This window comes from Aphelocoma coerulescens (assembly GCF_041296385.1).
Source record: "Aphelocoma coerulescens isolate FSJ_1873_10779 chromosome Z unlocalized genomic scaffold, UR_Acoe_1.0 ChrZ, whole genome shotgun sequence".
Lineage (NCBI taxonomy): Eukaryota > Metazoa > Chordata > Aves > Passeriformes > Corvidae > Aphelocoma > Aphelocoma coerulescens.
The window spans coordinates 47,191,471-47,209,578 of NW_027184085.1; the positions used below are offsets into that span (position 1 = coordinate 47,191,471).

The 18,108-nt window shown below is 41.1% G+C and overlaps 1 protein-coding gene across 2 annotated transcripts; it reads left to right on the plus strand.

The window, feature by feature from the left end:
* Nucleotides 1-4,327: 4,327 nt before the first annotated feature.
* Nucleotides 4,328-17,111, plus strand: MARVELD2 (MARVEL domain containing 2). Of its 2 annotated transcripts, none has more exons than XM_069001241.1 (7): nucleotides 4,328-4,414; nucleotides 4,824-8,254; nucleotides 9,830-9,862; nucleotides 10,959-11,095; nucleotides 11,908-12,079; nucleotides 12,494-12,544; nucleotides 13,485-17,111. In XM_069001241.1, exons 2-7 carry the CDS (start codon nucleotides 7,175-7,177, stop codon nucleotides 13,599-13,601), a joined length of 1,590 nt encoding a protein of 529 aa, XP_068857342.1. In that variant the 5' UTR covers nucleotides 4,328-4,414; nucleotides 4,824-7,174; the 3' UTR covers nucleotides 13,602-17,111. The 2 variants fall into 2 exon arrangements, with proteins under 2 accessions (XP_068857342.1, XP_068857343.1); XM_069001242.1 differs by having other exon boundaries at nucleotides 4,343-4,414; nucleotides 5,950-8,254.
* The last annotated feature ends 997 nt before the right edge of the window (nucleotides 17,112-18,108 follow it).

Below are 18,108 nucleotides of genomic sequence, written 5' to 3' on the forward strand. Positions count from 1 at the left end.
ATGGAGCTTGCTAGTTTAGGTGACTGGGTTGCCTTCCTAATAAACAAATTTTCTTTTAGTGCTTCTATTTATAAAATCTTTTATGTTCATTATTTTTTTTTCCAATTTAGACTATTATCAGTAGCAATGTAACAAATAGAGAGCTTAAAAATTTTAAGTAATGCTCTGTATCTCGATTACATTATTGCTTTGCTTTCTCATTGGAAAGTCACTTTTGGTCAAAGAGGAAGGGGACTTCACCTCTCAAACGTGAAGCGACAGCAGTATCTGGAACAAGGAAAGCATATTTGATATTTCAGAGGAGTAGAAGATACAAGGTGGCAAAGATGCTTTCATCTGTGTTTTCCATGTTCAGGCAGGGGGAAATAATTTACTGCAAAAGGTAGAAGGCTTTGATTCATTCATTCTCAATGAGAAAAAAATGTCAGCTGCTTGTAGCTAGGTTTGCTGAAGTGAGGCTTAGGTTGGCCTCTAATTCATGCTTGGACATAATTACAGTATAAAAATAGTAATAAAAGTTTGTGGCAACTTGGATTGTAGTTGTCTACATCTATTAGCTAAATAGCACATGCTTCAATAAAGATCGCCTACTTGTATGTAATAAAGCTGGATAACTAGTTGCAGGAGGTTCATGTGCTGTCACACACAGCAAGCGAGGTAAACAGCCACCACATTTGTTGCCTTGTGAACAAGCAAAATTTCCTTTTTTTACAGAATTATACACGGTGGTGTGGTTATGTATTGTATTTCTCAAAGATTACAAAACAGTCCTGCTACTGCTAGTAGACCCTCAGCTACTGCTTCACTTATTTGTGTACATGGGTGTGGTTCCTTCTGCTGTTCTTCCCTCTCTCCTTTTTCTCTCACTTCCTTTATGGGCACTGTGAGACAGAAATATGTGTGTATTCCTTTCTGACCTGGAAGGTTCTTTCACCTCTCTTTGCTGCCCTGCCTCCCTTTCCACCTCTATAGAATGCTTTCCACTTTCCTACTATTGAAAATTCAACATTTTATGCAGTCAGGCTCTGTAAATTTACTTCCTGTCTGCTCCCTCAATGGGGCCACAGTGGGAGTTTTTAACAGTTAAAAACTGTGGTTCATAAGGATTTTATACTTATTATACTGTAATACTGTCTGCACTCAGCTAAACTGGGATCCATAATGCCATTGGCTGTCCATGTTTAGGTAACAATTCATATGGCCAAAATCATTGGAGGAGAAATAAGGAGATGAGGGGATATGAAAATAATTTAATTTTATTATGTAAAGCATAACGTAACTAATTAGATGTTGACTATGTAAAGCTGACTATGCAATTAAGTACTTATGCCTGCATCAAGAGTGTCCTGGGAACTGAAAACAGTGGAACATATTTGTTGATGGAGTCACTAGTTGCTAAAAATCTTGTTCAATATACATGTTAAGTTGCTATTCATGCAGTTACACATCCCTCTTCTTGCTCCTTCTCATCTGTATTCTAATTTTGACGGACATTGCCTCTCTTTCTCTCTGAGCAGCTCATGATATGGGGTGGAACCTTCTTTGCTGCAACCTCCACAATGTCAGGAGGAATGTCAGGAGGAATGTCAGGAGGAATCTGAGCTCACCTTTCTCTCACCACCAGTGCTAAAGCAACAAGGCCTTCTGCCCCTGCAGCCCACCATTAGCTTTTGCTGTACATACACAGCAAAAATTCCTCCTGTATATGAGCACCATTTCACAGGTCATGAATGCCAGCTCCATCTAAATGTATCCTAGATTTTTTCCTTTTACAATGCTGTTGGGGTTTTAGGAGCTCTCCTGGGTTTTTTTTTTCTGTTAAAGAAATTTTCCCCATACGTGTTGCTAGGGGGACAAATTGCTGGGTATTTAAGAAAAACAAAGACCTAGCCATTGGAGGTGGGGTGCATCTGGCTACTCTTTTGTTTCACCTGGGTGTGCGGTCAGTTCGGTCCTGGATGTTTGGACGGAGAGGGAGACTGCTTCCTTCGGCTGCTTTTCCTTCTGCCAGAGAAATCCCGGGACCCCAAGCCCGCCTTCCCTGCCCTGCTGGATGGCCGCCCTGCCCCCACTGTTGCTTTGAGCCTTCGCTACATTATAGCCCTGCTCACCCTGCCTGCCCAGACCTCTGGGGGATTCCCCCTTTGGATAAATGTCGTCTGCCACCCCGGATTTGTGCTCATCCCTGCCGTTCCAGCCTGCTGTTCCAGCCTGCTGTTCCCAAGGGTCTGGCCGGACACCAGGATCAGCTGCCCGGGGGTTTGTGAAGCCTTTGTCCCATCCCTTCCCCGGGATCCCAGGGCACCGGTGCCGCGTGCTCCCCGAGCTCGCTCCGGAGCGCCCCCTGCAGCCGCGGGGGAACCATCGCACCTGCCCTGCTCACCGGGAGCCGCCAGCGCCCCTGCCGGCTGCGAGCGGAACTGCACCCGAGGGGAAAGGGCCCGCGGCCGAGAAGGCTGGGACTGGGTTTGGGATTGTTTGCTGTTACTGTCATAGCTATTGCTGTTTGTTTGACTGGTTATACACATAGAGATATATAATAGTAAAGAACTGTTATTCCCATTTCCCATATCTTTGCCTAAAAGCCCCTTGATTTCAAAATTATAATAACTCCAAGGGAAGGGGGTTGCATCTGCCATTCCAAGGGAGGCTCCTGCCTTCCTTAGCAAACACCTGTCTTTCAAACCAAGACAAATGCATAAAACCTGAGCTAATTTTTTCTAATTTATTTGTTTTGTTTGCTCATATGATTTTTTTTTAAATAAGATACTGTAAAAAAATCATGTATGTCTGCAAAAATTTTCAAACAATACCTTCACCACAACTATGGAGACTTTTTTCTGACATAAATGATGTCAGAGAGACAATGAATACTTGAGTACTGCTGTTGTCCTTTGTAGGAATAATACCTAGAAATATAAATGTAATTTCCTATTCATACATGCATTTTTTTATACTCTTAAATTGAACTTCTAGATTCTTCTCTAACTGTTTATGAAGGGTAGAAGGCAATTATTTTCTTACAAGCTGTATTGCTTCATATGTCTGGTTTAGTATAGCTGACGGTGAATTCTTAATGACTGCCAAACCACATCAAAAATATGAGGTTCTGGACTTTATCTGAGCCCTAGAGGTTCCTTATCAGTAAAAAAGTGCTTGATGCTTCAAGGGAGATACTACACATAAATCCACAGGGCAGTAGTAGTTGTGAAGATGAGATTTCCATTCAATGTTAAACTTGTCAAATATTTTACTAAAAGCTACTTTTTTGAAAATACTTGCTTGAAGAGGTACATTTGCATTTTTCCTGAAATGGAAAAATAAATTGGGGGCCTCTGACAAATTCTGTTCTCTGTGCCCAAGTTAGTCTCTCTCCATATTTCTGGGAGAGTCTTAATTCCATGTTCATGGAGGGAAAAATAAGGTAGAAATACCACAAAATATTCCTAATGTTAAGTTTAAGCTTGTGCAGTTTCAGCCACATTAAACTGTCACGTAAATGTGACAGTTTTTAAGTGCTTATCAAAAATAGCTTGTTCATGAGATACCAAAGCGCTTATCAATTGTTTACATTTGAATCAATACTCATGTAGAGTGTAGAAAATAAAAGTATGTTGGCCTGCACTGATGGTGAAATTTATAACTGAAGGATAAAAACTGTAATTTTAATATCCAGTGAAGGCAGAAACTGGGGAATTGACCATATTTATGACCTATATATATTAACTCCAAATGCTTATATATTTTCTGGATTGATTCTTCAGCAGCTTATGTGTAGTTATCATTAAAGCCACCTTGCTGTTTTACCTTGCACAGAGTATATACATTAATTGTGGTATAGCAGGTTTTTCACTCTTGTTTTTATGTTGTGTCCCTCCCTTACAGTATCAAGAGAACTGTCTTGCTTCAAAATCTCTTTTCAAGCTGCTTTTTATAACCAAAGCATATTTAGATGGAGCTACTGCCTTAAAATGCTATGTTAGCAAACCCATTGAGGGTAACTCTTGCACTTAGTTGTGAGGTAGTTGTTCATTTGTTGATTTTTGTTTTTTTTTTTTTTTTTATCAATAGGCATAATGATACATTTTTTTGTAACTCAAAGTGTCAATACTATCTCTGCTTTTGCCTAACCCCCCCCATATGGTGTATAGATATTGGTGGTAAATAAATACACTTGTAGTCACACAGCCACATAGCCAAGATTGAAGCTCCCCTACTAGGTTTGTGTTGGCAGGAATGGGTTAAAGTTTGGATGACTGTCGAGAAGGATTGTAAATCACTCAAGTGACCTTGCTGTTGGAAATAACTCTTGATAAGCCTCTGAGAACCACAGTCCAGTGATCCTCTAGCATGAACCATCTCTGCTTGTATGCCTCTGCCCGGGTGCTGCTTTGGGGATCCCCTCATTAGCAAGGTAATGGAGATAAATTTATTGGTTTTGTTCTAACTGCAAATTTGTAGTTGTTTTGGCTGCCTGTGTCAGATCATACAGTTTCAAACAACACCAAGAATATCTTCAAAACTTAACTAACTTTATAGAATTAAATAATTATCTGTCCTGTCAGAAGTGAGGCACGTCATGCTTTATAAATACATGAGTCCGGGTCCTCATGTTACAGTATTTTAAATCCTTCATCTCTTTTTTTTACTGCATGGATTTCAGGTATTTGTACATGTTGAATTCATTATGTTTTTTGCCATCTGGTCTCATAAAGTCCTGGCACAATTCTTCTGGCAGACCACATCCTTACTGGCCTGTCTAACTTAGCATCAGCAGCAAAGTTGCTCATCTCAGTCTTCACAGGGTTCCCTTTTTTTCACAGGGTTACACTCAGGAATGTACTGGATAGCCCAGGTCCCAGCTCTGATCTCTGAAGAACTGGAGTGGCAACTTCCATCCATTGCAGGAGTTAACCATTAACTCATGCTCCCTTCTCCCATTTCCTTCCCACCTGTTAATTATTTATCAAACTTTACTCTTAAGATCTTATTTTTGGCGTAAGACTTCTTTTAAGGCTTAAGGTTTCTTTCAAAAGAAGGCCCCTTTAGGGGACTTGGGGAGAAGCCTTTTGTAAATCCCACTGACTCTATTAACTAGATCCTCATTGCTTACTTATCCTTTTAAAGGCTTTAAAAGCTTTTCCCTGCTATAATAAACATAGCCAAAGTTTGCATTTTAAAAATGTGTACAATGAGGCAAGTACCAGGTGATTACTGTGTATGGTATGTAATCCAAAAAACACTGTTTAGACATCTGGGTCACTAAGCTATGTTAATTACTCCTGATAAAAGGCTTTATGTCTTAACTAAGGCTTTACCATCTGGATTAATTAATTTTTCAAGGTATGTAATGATAACTGTGTGATAAATACTGAGCTTTTGGACTGTAGGGGTTTATTATTATTTGGAGGCAATCTGTAAGTATGTTATGAAAATGTGAAAAACACTTCAAGTATATATAAACTTCAGTACCCAAAATAATGCAAACATAAACAGAACCACTTCACTAAACATATGAATTAATTATTTTCCAGGGTCTTTAATTCTAACTGTATTGTGATCTACCCAATATGTTATTGGTGATTATTTTGCTTAGGTCAGATTTCTTTTATGCAAGATATTAGAAAGACATCACTGTAAAGGTATTTTGGGAGGTAAGCTAAGAACTTATTTTTTAAGAACATCTTATTTTTTATTAAATTAAGGAAACACTCTTTATTTTAGACACATTTTTATTTACCTTGCATTTGTGCAGTTTGTTTCCAGAGTCCATGATTGATAAGTTGTGAGGATTTGAAAATTTTATTTAAATTTATACCTTAAAAAAATCACTGTATGGAATTTTAAAACTTGTAAAAGAAATGACTGAAGCATACTGTAAACATGTTGATAGCCCATACTGACAATGTAAATAAAACTCCTACTGCATTAATGTTGTTTTGTACTCAGCTGCAGATACACGCGGTGAATGTAAAAAGCCCTTTGCAGAAGACAATGGTGCAGCACACCAGATTTCTTCTTCAGTTCCTGAACCTGATAAACGATGGGAGAACAGCAGTGTTCAGTGCTTCGGATTTCCCTGTCACTGGGCCAGCTCCATGCCAAGCACTGCCCTAGCACCAGCCACAGGCTTGGACTGAACCGCAGCTCTGTGGAGAACAGCCTGGGAGTCCTGCTGGACAACAAGCTGTCCATGAGCTGTTCATGCCCCTGTGGCCAAGAAGGCAAATGGAATTCTGCAGTGCATTAGGAAGAGCATTGCCAGCAGGTCAAGGGAAGTAATCCTGCCCCTCTGCTTAGCCCTGGAAATGCCACACCTGGAGTTCTGTGTCCAGTTCTGGGGTCCTCAGTACAAGAGAGACATGAAGCTGCTGAAGGGGTTGCACAGGAGGGCAACAATGCTGATTAGGGGACTGAAGCATCTCTCTTACCTAAGGAAAGGCTGGGGAAGCTGGGTCTGTTCAGCCTCCAGAGGAGATGACTGAGAGGGGACCTGATAAACGTCTGGAAGTACCTAAAGGGAAGGTGTCAAGACGATGGAGCCAGGCTCTTCTCGGTGGTGCCAAGCAATAGGACAAGAGGCAATGGGCAGAAACTGATGCAAAGTAAGTTCCACCTGAAGAATACCTTTTTTTTTCTGTGCGAGTAACCGCGCACTGGAACAGATTGTGGACTCTCCCTCACCGGAGTTATTCAAGAACTGTCTGGACGCAATCCTGTGCGATGTGCTCTAGGATGACCCTGCCTGAGCGGGGAGGTTGGAACACACGACCCTCCGCGGTCCCTTCCAACCTGACCCATTCTCTCATGCTGTGAGTCACGGCGCCCAGCCCTCCCGCGAGGCCCGGCCGCGCCCCGCTCCCCGCCGGCACCCGCACCGCCAGCGCGCCGCGATTTCGGGAAAGCTCCCGCAGCTCCTGGCCGGGGCGGTCCCGCCACTCCCGGCCGGCCGGCCGGAAGCTCCCGCCTCCCCGGGCGAAGGCCGTGGGGCCGCCGCAGGTGAGGCCGCCGGGGCGCTACAGGTGTTGGGCGGCTGCTCCTGGGTCAGTGGGCGCTCTCCGCTCGGCTTGTCCTTCTCCGGTGCCGGCCGCCCTTGGGACCTCGCGGCAGTTCCCTCCCGTCGGGTGAGCCGAGCGGGGCCGGCGAGCGCCCGGGGCCGCGCTGAGCGCCGGCCATGTCGCGGAGCTCGCAGGGCGGGCGGTCCGGCAGGTCCCCGCTGCCCCGCGGGGCCAGCCCAGGGTCCGCCGCCGCCCCGCTGCCGCCGCCCCCGCTGCCCCTGCAGCCTCCCTTCGGCCCCGGCGGGGGCACCCCCAGCCCCGGCGGGCCGGCAGAGCTCAAGCCGGTTCGGCGGTTCATTCCGGACTCGTGGAAGAACTTCTTCAAAGGGAGACGCCACCCCGGCTCCAGCTGGGATAGCACGGCCTCGGACATCAGGTACATCTCGGACGGGGTCGAGTGCTCGCCGCCTCCCTCTCCCGCCCCGCTGCAGCCGGGGACCAGGGCTGTGCCTGGCTCCTACACGGACCCTTTCGGGGGGTCGGGCGGGAGCTACAACTCTCGGAAGGAGGCCGAGGCCATGCTGCCTTCCGGAGACCCCTTGAGCTCGCTGGAGCGCCGCGCCGGCACTGGGCAGACGTACAGCGAGCGGGTGGAGGAGTACCACCAGCGGTACGCCTACATGAAGTCCTGGGCAGGGTTGCTCAGGATCCTCGGCGTGGCCCAGCTGCTGCTGGGCGCCGCCGTCTTCGCCTGTGTCACCGCCTACGTGCACAAGGACAACGAGTGGTACAACATGTTCGGGTACTCGCAGCCCTACGGATACGGGGCGGGCAGCGCCTATGGGGGATACTCCTACAGCGGGCCCAAAACGCCTTTCATCCTGGTGGTGGCGGGAATGGCGTGGATCGTCACGATAGTGATGCTCGTGCTGGGCATGTCCATGTACTACCGAACTATCCTCCTCGATTCCAACTGGTGGCCTCTGACCGAGTTTGGGATCAATGTGGCCTTGTTCTTCCTGTACATGTCGGCTGCCATAGTGTACGTAAACGATACCAACCGAGGTGGGCTCTGCTACTACCAGTTGTTTAAGACGCCGATAAATGCATCTTTTTGCCGTGTGGAGGGAGGTCAGACTGCAGCAATCATCTTCTTGTTTGTCACGGTGATCATGTATCTAATTAGTGCGGTGGTTTCCCTAAAGTTATGGAGACACGAAGCAGCCAGGAGGCACAGGGAATTAATGGAACAGGAGGTAAGTTATTAGTTATCATTTTCTATCTACCTGTTACCGCATGATGGGGAGCACTTTTAAGATCTTGCCATGGCGTAGATGGAGTCAAAGCAATTGTATTGTCTGCAGCAGATCTATAGCCTTGAGGCTGAATTTTAACCAGCCTTACAGTATTAGAAACTGACAAATGAAAGGCATTTTTAAGGTGTCAGATCCAAAGTCTTGGATACCTTTTTTTTTGTTGTTGTTTATAATTCACCTTGGGTAAGGACCTGGCACTGTTCTCTTCATAATACTGGGCTCTCTTCCTGAGTCAGCTGTTGAACTACTTCCTAGTGTGTGTTTTCCAAACAAAGGAAGAAACGAACAACGTTCATCTGTTCAGCAGGGTTAGGTGGCTTAAAGCCACCTAGCATTTATTTGAAGACTGTGCTTTCAGCACATCCAGTGCTAGTGTGCATAAACCTAAGAATGTGAAATACTGATTTTTATTTTGCAAGCAAAACTCCAAGCAACTTCTTTATGCCTTTTCAGCTTTCCTCACAATAGTTATCAGCAAATATTAGTAATAACAGCGTTGGCTAAATTGCGGTGTCTCAAGTTTCAGTCAGCCGCATCTTTTTCGTGTAAAATATTTTGCCTGACTACTGGCCTTGCCCACACTAGAAGCATTCGATACTTGCCTGGTTAATGATAAACTATAACAGTAGGGATTTAACACTCATACCTAGAGAGTTCAAAGTAATTTGTGTAAAACGTCCTTCATTTGAAAACACCAACAAAAAACCTTTTAAAAAATGAGTAAGACTTAATATAACGTGAAAATTAATATGTGTCAAATGTACATAAGCCTAACTTAAGGAGGGGTCAGCCTTTACATGATTTTAGAAGGAGAGAGAGAGAGTTTAAAGTTACATTTCCTCTGTTCTGTGACTGCAGTCTGATTTGCAGCATTTTCATTTAACACTAGTTTCCATAAAACTGAGACTTTTCTTTTGGAAAGTAATTATAACTCTTCAATAAAAGTTTTTTAACTGACTGATAGTATGTCCTGCAAGAATGAGGTGATTGCCAGAGTTACACACAAGGTGTTAATTCTTCCCTGTTACTATCCAAGTTTTTTTAGGCCAGTTACTAAACATTTCTAAAGGGAATACTTTAATAATAGAGATTAGACTCTGGAGAGTGCTGTGCAAAACAGCTGCAGGCTGAGCTACCGGTTAATGCACTGTTGTGTGTTCTAGGCAATGAATTAGGCTCAGTGTTAGTGAGTTAACATGGGCTGGAATGTGAAATAATAAAGGAGCTTGGGAAGTGGATGGAGTATTTCCTGCAAGCTGTTCCTTACGGCTGTGCTCTGGGAAATCCTGTTGTTCTGGGGTTTGGTTGGTTGTTTTCCGTAAACACTCTTTACATTAGTGGATCTGAAAATACTCCTGTGCTAAATTTCTTCACACCTAAATATAAACGTAATTTTCTGTAGAGTATTATTTTGAAAATGTTTATATTTTAGGAGTCTGTGCTTTTGCATACTATCTTTGCTGAAAATAAAACTAAGTTATTTCCTTTTTTTTTTTTTTTTTTTTTTTTTGATAGATGAAAACACAGTCCACTTTTCCAGAAAAGAAGGTAGGAAATAGGAATTTATTTTTCTGTTTACTGGTAATTCTGAATGGTTATTATTTTCCTTGTGACTATTTAAATTTATTTATTTACTTACTTATTTGACTGGGAAGAGATGAGGTTTAGTCCTTCAAGTTAGTTTGGACAGCATTCCCCTGCCTAGAAGATTCAAAAGAAGCTTGTTAAGAAGTTACTCCTAGTTCAGCTAGGTTATAAAAACTATAAAATTGTAAAATAGCAGATGTGATGGCTACCTCTCTATGTGCACTTACCCTTTTCTGCGAGGTGACAAGTTCTGTAGCATTTATCACAGAGTTTGGCAGACATGACTAAAACAGCAGGTCATCTGATGCATGATAGGTTTTAGACTCTCACTCCTCCTAGCTGTGTGCCTAATTTGCAGGAGAGCCAGCAGAAGCACAGTGCAGATGCCCTGTGTGTTTAGCTTCTTCCTTGGTCTCTGAGACTACTCCAAAGACCCCCTTGCCAGTTTTAAAGCATCAGCAATGTTAGTGTTTCAGCCACACAAAGTGTTATTGCATACACTGCAACACTGCAAAGATTGTATAAGGTTTCCAGAGAAATTACGGTGTATTAATTTCAGTCCTAAATGTCTCCTGCTAGACACTGTGAATTTCCTACCACTGTCTTCTCTGTTGATTCAGTACTGGATCAGGATCCTTTTGTTTGTCTTCTGACAAGATTGCACATGTTTTTATTTGTGGATCAAGGGATGAATGGTGCAAAAGGAAACAAGGAGAAAAGGGAACTCCAGAGAACTGAACTATTCCAGTTCATTCACAAATTAAATGAATACCGAAGGAAACTTCCATACACTATTTTTTAAGACAAATCTTTCCAAACCTCCAGAAGTATTTATCTGTACTGCCCTTGGGACAAACTGAAGAAAAATACTGTGTGACAAGCATTACTGTAACTCATTGAACTGATTTTCTAAATTCAGTAAGAGTTGTAAGAAATATCTGTGACTTCCTTCTACTACTCCTCAAAACATGTATTTCAGTCTTCAAACAAGTTGTGTATTTTGTGATTTATTTAAAACTGATTTCATTATGAACAAATTCTTTCTCTTTTAAAACAGTATGAAGATGATGACAGACCAAGGGAAGAAGTCAGTTACAGGCAGCTCAAATCAGTGGAAAGAAAACCAGAGCTACTTAATGGTCATATACCTGCAGGCCACATTCCTAAACCTATAGTGATGCCAGACTACTTAGCGTAAGTAGTCTTGATTTTGATGAACCAACTTAGTGGAGGATTCTTGAACAATGTTTTCACTCTGCATTTCTCCTGTATACACTTGTGGTTTCTCTCCCATGCATATGCTGTGGGAACTCATAATTGTGTTTTAAGTTAACGTTAAGAGGAGAGAGGATGGGGCTGGTATCAGTGGCATAAGACCAGTAACTATAAATAAGGAATCTCAATTTAAAAAACAAACCTCAAATGTTAAAGCAGAATGTCATAATCTAGCAAGTACACTAACTGCCAAAGGAACAGAAGACCACCATACAGATACTAGAGGAAAAAAAAAATAAAATACATGGGAAATTGCCTTTTTAGGGCCTGAAATTTGACTACTCTTACACTTTATAAGTGCTATATTTGTAACATGCTCCCCTTTAAAGGGTAGGCCTTTCCAAGTATGATGTCATAAATTAATTTTTACACTATTTGCTGTGGGCACAAATAGAAATAAGGGAGGTTTCACCTGAATATTAGGAAAATATTTTTCTCTGTGAGGGTTTGCACAGGTTTCCCATAGAGATTAAGTCTCCGTGCTTGGAGATATCAAAAGCCGTCTGGACGCAGTCCTGGTCTAAATGTTCCTGATTGTGCAGGCTCCAGACATCTCTTACAACCTCAACTATACTGTGATTCTCTGATTTCAATGCTTTACAGATATGCAAATTTCAGCAGGTTATGAGATTAGCAAAAAATACAGAAATGCACTGTCAAGGTGGAGAGTCTAAGTAGTGTTAATAAGTTGTATCTCTAGAACTAATTCTTGACATTTTTTTGTTTTTCAGGAAATACCCTGTAATTCAAACAAATGAAATGAGAGACCGGTACAAAGCAGTATTCAATGATCAGTTTGCTGAGTATAAAGAACTGTCTATGGAAGTTCATGCTGTATTAAAAAAGTTTGATGAGCTGGATGCATTGCTGAAACAGCTTCCATACCATCCTGAAAGCATATATGTAAGTACCTTTGAAATGGGCTCATGGAAAATGGTGCTATTAGGTGGTATTAGGCAATTTCTGACTGTCTTCAGCTAGGGCACGATGTCTTCTAATGCTGGCTGTGACTTGGTGCGAGAGGAGTTTCCCTATATGTTACATCTTCTCTGGGCATTAACTAGGGATACCAAGTTCCAGTTAAGATGTATACATGGTTTTCTGGGGGGGGTTGTTTCTTTGTTTCATACAAGTAGCTTTTAAGTTCTAGTGAGTCACAGTTGATGTATTTTCATTATTTCTCAAATACAAGATTTACATCTAAAATGTTAGAACCACAAGGTACTGATCAGATGAGAATTCTGATGAGTATTTTGTAGAATTTACGTGAAGATATGGAGCACCCTCAATGTTTAAAAATCTGTGGTCTCTCATTAGGAACAGGAAAGGATATCAAAAGTTCTGCAAGAATACAAGAAGAAGAAAAATGTAAGTGTTTTTAGATTTACATTGCTACTGAATCTAATGACTAGCAAAGAGAGTGTAAATAGCCAGTACTTCTGACACTAGGCAGAATTCAGTACCTCAGGGCATCTGTAGCTATTACAGTCTTCTAAAACTTCAGCAAGGTTAGGACACAACCCATACACTCATGCCAACAAGCATGCCAACAAGTTTTGAGAATAGTGATTCCAGTAGCCACATGTGGGAAAAAAACCCCAAACCACAACCCAACAGTTGAGCATTTTCATCTTCTGAGAGTATGCTTCATCTCTTAGCATTCTGCACTGAGAAGACTAAATCAGTTATATTCACTGACTGACACAGCCAGCAGATGAAAACAGAAAACATAGTTTTGCCCTTGAAAAGAAGTTTTGTATTTTTTGAGGAATGGAATTTAGACACTCTCAAAAAGTAATTTTCAGTGCAGTCCAAGAGGTTTCTCCTTGTAATTTTTAAATGCAGGTAGCAAATGTGCATCTGTGTTCCATTAAAAACATAATGCATTACAAACATCATTTTTTTGTCCATGGAGTTCAGAGTTTGTGTCCATGTTAGTTAAACTTCATTGCTTTTTTTTTTTTTGGGGGGGGAAAGATTTATTGCACATTTATTGCAGTAAAAAAATATATATAAAATCTAAATTATGTAGTAGGATGTCATTTATATTTGCTTTTTGTCATTTATATTCTGCTTTAAAACAGCTGTTTACTAAGTAACTACAGCATATAAAAGCAGAACATCTTCTTCTGGCCTTTCATGAAGGAAGGGGAAACAGGAAATAAGAAAGGGCCAGGGAAAAAGAGTGTGATTTTTGAGAATATTTACGTACTGTCCTTTTAGTCAAGAACATAATTGATACTCGACTGTTCTTGGAAGAGTATGGAAGCCTAATATATTAATGTAAAGGTTTTTGTATTTTTGGCAGGATCCTTCATTTCTGGAGAAAAAGGAGCGTTGTGAATATCTGAAGAATAAGCTTTCTCACATAAAACAACGAATTCAGGACTATGATAAAGTTATGAATTGGAATGTAGAAACTTAGCTATGCCTTCACTTCATGGATACTATTCTCTATTTTTTAAATCGATATGCATATTTTAACCTATTTATTTACTCTTTGAACAGTACACTTATGGGGATTACTTAATCACTGTCATATATTTGGATGTTGTACATTACTGATCGTTTTGTATGCAGATCAAATTGTAATTGAAGTTAGGAGATAAGTTAGGAAACTAATTCTGCTTGCATTAGTGCAAATACTGGCCTCTTAAATATGAACACTTTATTTGAAAATACTTCATTTGCAGACTTTCAAAGCCTACGGGAGAAAGCAGTTTCCAAATACCTTCTGGAAACTGCACAGAAATGCTGTTAACAATTTTGGATTTTCTTTATATGTGACATCTTAATGATATCAGAAAGATATCGTTAAGATATCTGTCTGGGGTTTGATGGACTGCCTAATTGCATTGAATAATTGGGGCAATTTAGAAGCTAGTTTACTAAGAATTTTTGTATTGTATTTCCAAATGCTGTATGTTATGCTAGAAATTATCTTGAATTTTGCCCAATGAGAGGGGAAAAAATGACTTCTTATTTAAGCAGCTGGGGGAGGGGGACTTGGGTTTGTTTTTTTTATTGCCCTCTTCAGAGATGATGCAACAAATCTATACTTGGCCCTAGAGGAAAAGAGGTACAGGAGGAGACATATTAATGTTCCATTAGTGTTGCTATGGGTCAGTGTGCTCTGCCTGCCTTTCCTGGATCATGCTGTTGGGGGTACATGTGTTTAAGGGCTTCACTCTGCATCAGCAAGTAACAGGACTTTCTGTGTAGGCAGCAGCTGTTAGTGAACTTGGCATTCAGAGAGTAAGTACAGCAAAATGAATTCTCATTCAAGGTATAAATTGTTAGTAGCCTCTAAAAAGGCCAGGTAAAACATATTAAAAGACATACTTTCCAGAGCATATTTGCATAAATTCAGTATATATTTTTATATTTACTTGGGGATATTATCCTGGGGATAGGTTTGTATGTGCAAGTATTTTCATAAGCCAGTAAATTTTCTCTTTGTATCCTTTTTCACATCTTTATTTACTTTATTAACTTTTTTTTTTACTTACTAAAATTGTTAGAAGCATTGATAGTTTCTCTGTACAGTTTTCTACTACTGAAATTTGTCTGTTCTGAAATGTTTTTAATATAAAAAACCCCACCAGTGTAGCCATATTACTCTATTGCTTATAAAGACATTTTGTTAGAAAAAAGTGCTCTGATTACAGTTATTGCAACTTTTGTTAGTGATTTGTTTCTTCTTTGAAAGAAAGTTTTTAACTTCTGCCTTAATTTAAAGGAACAACATCAGGAGAGCCGTTTCCAGTTTAGTATGATCGTGGTAGTACTACCTGTGCTCTTCACTGCTGGAAATGTATTAACATACCTCACTCTGACCACTGTAGCCCTTCTGGTTTTTAAGCCATTGTCATTCACGCTGCAGTCCTGATGGCCATGCACCCACCTTCCTATTTGTAAAATTGACATTCCAATTTTATCAGCCACTTAATTCCAAGAGCTTTAGTGGATGAAGTAAATAGCCACAAAAAACAAGATGCCATGGGAATACTGAGAGAATTTGAAAACTTGGCACCTCTTCATTTCAAAGCCTTCAGTCTCATCTACCTGGAAGGTGCCTCAGTATTTTCATCATTCTGAGAACAGATGAGTGTCAGTGCTTGTGCTCTCTCTCTTTTCAGTGCCTCTCTCTCTGGTTCTTGTTTTTGTTTATTCCAAAGGAGAAACCTCTCTTCTTTATAAAGGAGATGGGCCAATTTTTTATACTTGGGCTGAATATTTGTTAAATTGTTCTTTGTAAGAGAAGTACTTGTCCAAATCTCCACAATCTAAATAAATTGCCTCTCACTGTACACCCAGGTTTCTCGGTTTTTCTCAGTGAGAGTTCTGGGCATTGCTTCAGTAACAGAAGAAGATTAATGCAAGTTTGAGGATCAACTGGTGTTCATAAAGTGCTAACAATAAACTGACTGATGTTTTCTTTGGAAGATTCACAGTCTGCATGCTTAATAGGTCTTCTTTCTGTAGGACAGTGAGACCCAGCTCCAGGCTCCTTTTGACAGTGGTCTGAGTTTCAGTCTTTGAGAAACTGGCTCCTGGTCCCTCAGACAGTGTCTACATAGCCTGTGGAGAACCATCATGCTGCTTCTTTCCTGCAAAGTTTCCAACAAATGGATTGGGAAAAGGGAACACCATACTTGTGCCTGGAATGAGGAAATTAAGCGGAAACATCTGTATGTGGGTTCTCTGTTTCCCAGCCAGATGCCAAAGGTGTGGCCGAGTAGATTTTCCAAACGTTGGGAAGAGAAGCTGGGACAGAAATAGTCCCTTCTGCCCGCCTTTTGAGTTCCAAACAGGATTAGTGTAGGGCATGACAGAAGTAAACTACCATCCTAAGGTACACAGGCCAGCCAGTAAATTACAGTAAATTACTTGCTCAGTCCTGTATCTGTTACAGGCCTCAGGACTGCTGAAGCACTTCTGGTGTGTACAATCTGTGCACTGGTTTTGCTCTAACCTACAAATGGACGACTGAAAAGGGCCTTGTCAACATGCTGCAGACACGCTGAAGAAAAAGTATTAGTCTAAGATTAGTCTAACATTCTCATCTCTCAGAGAAATGAAATAGGAATTAATGGCTGGAAGCTGAAGCAAGTTGGAGCAAGACAGAAATTAGGAGGAAAGTGAGGGAGAATCCCTCAATCTGAGTTACCATCACAACTATCAAGGAAAGTGGTCTCTTGATATCCTTAAAGAATAGATGGCATACTCAAGACAAAACTTTGGGTTTTAGATGATTATCACCTCAATCTCTCTGTGCAGTTCCTAATCTACACTTCTGCATGTATGTGTAAACAATCTGCTATGTGGTCTTACTCATGTGACTGTGCTTTTGCAGAAGTTAGTTAACATGTAAATGAATCACCGAGGAATACTGCCCTACATCAGTGGGCATGCCTTTAGTTACAGTTTGTCCTCAAACAGGAGTGTATACAACAAGAAGTTTTATCCTTCAGTCTTCCTGTTAGAAAATGCTTGCCTGGCCCCATAGATCTGCAAAGCAAGATGCTGAAGATTTTTAGCATTTCTGGATTTTTGTTTCTTCTTGTCTTTGTAAGCAGTTGGGTATCCTTGATCAAAACAACTGTGGCAAGATTGGCATACTTTTCACTAAACCGTACATTTTTTCAGGCCAGATAAAGTGGTGCCTAAAAAATGTACCCAAAAGTTTGTCTTGCACAACAGTCTGACTAGCTTTCATGACAGCATATTGAGTACAAATACTCATGGCAATGAAAAACCTAATTGTTTAGAAATTGTGAAAGAAGGTATCCAGTGTATAATTTATTAATTTCAAAATTGTGGGATATCAAGCACTTGTACAATCAAGTTTTACAAAATTACTGTATATCCTGTATTCCAATCCAGCACTGCAATTCTAGGCCCTGACAATAAAAATACTCTTGTTCTGAAAGAAGTCTCATTTCTCACTTGTATTAAAACCATCAGCTTGCAGCCATTTTTCATTTCAGTGTTTTATAGCTTGGACCTTTTCCTTCTAAAGAGAAGATGGTGAACGTTCTAGTAGGAGTTGATCAAACTACAACTATTTCAGTTCCAGGGAGCAAATCCTGACTTTTCAAAGGATTCCTGTTTTCCTGTCTTCAGTCTGCTTTCCTTCAAAAAAATCATTGATTTTTCCCAGGTATAACTGGGAAGGTTTAACTGAAAGCTAATTAATTTTCAGGTTTAACTGAAAGCTAATTAATTTCTCCTCTCTTTCCATTATATAATTATCCATTGCTCCTGATAAATGCAACAAGCTGAAGGGTAGAGTGTTAGTTTTTCCCCACTCCTGGTTCAAGAATTGTTACTACTGTTTACATGTTTTCTTCCTCATTTATTGTCTTACTTGGATGCAGAATGCGACTCCTTAGAAACGGAAGCTCAGTAACTTTCCTGTAATTCAGGAGGTGAAGCCCAGTCTTGGCACACTTCCACTGTATCCAGTAAAGTTTTAATTGCTCTGCAGAGCAATCGGCAGTTAGCTCTGATCTAATCCTCGCTGTGGTGCTTATGAAATGGAAACTCTCGGTGACATGAGATGAATACTGAATTATTTTAGGTAGATGCAAACCATAATTACATAACATCAAAATACCTGAAACTTCTTGCTTTTGCTGGCAGGGTGATACATGGCTGCCTTCATTAACCGGCCTATGAGCATAATTATGTGTTAAAACCCAGTGTTTTTTCCAGGCTCCTGCGTTCCTCTATTAATTACTGAAATTGCTTCAGTTAACTGCAGAAGTGCCAGAGAGTGCCATGACCCTGGGGGCTGTGCCTGGAGACACGAGCGAGGGACCACCTCAGAGCGACGCCACCGTGGGCTCCCGCGTCCGCACGGGTGATGTCTCCGTGAGGCGTCTTCCCTACGCATCGTCCTCTCCATGACCGTACTCGAAGCATTTCGA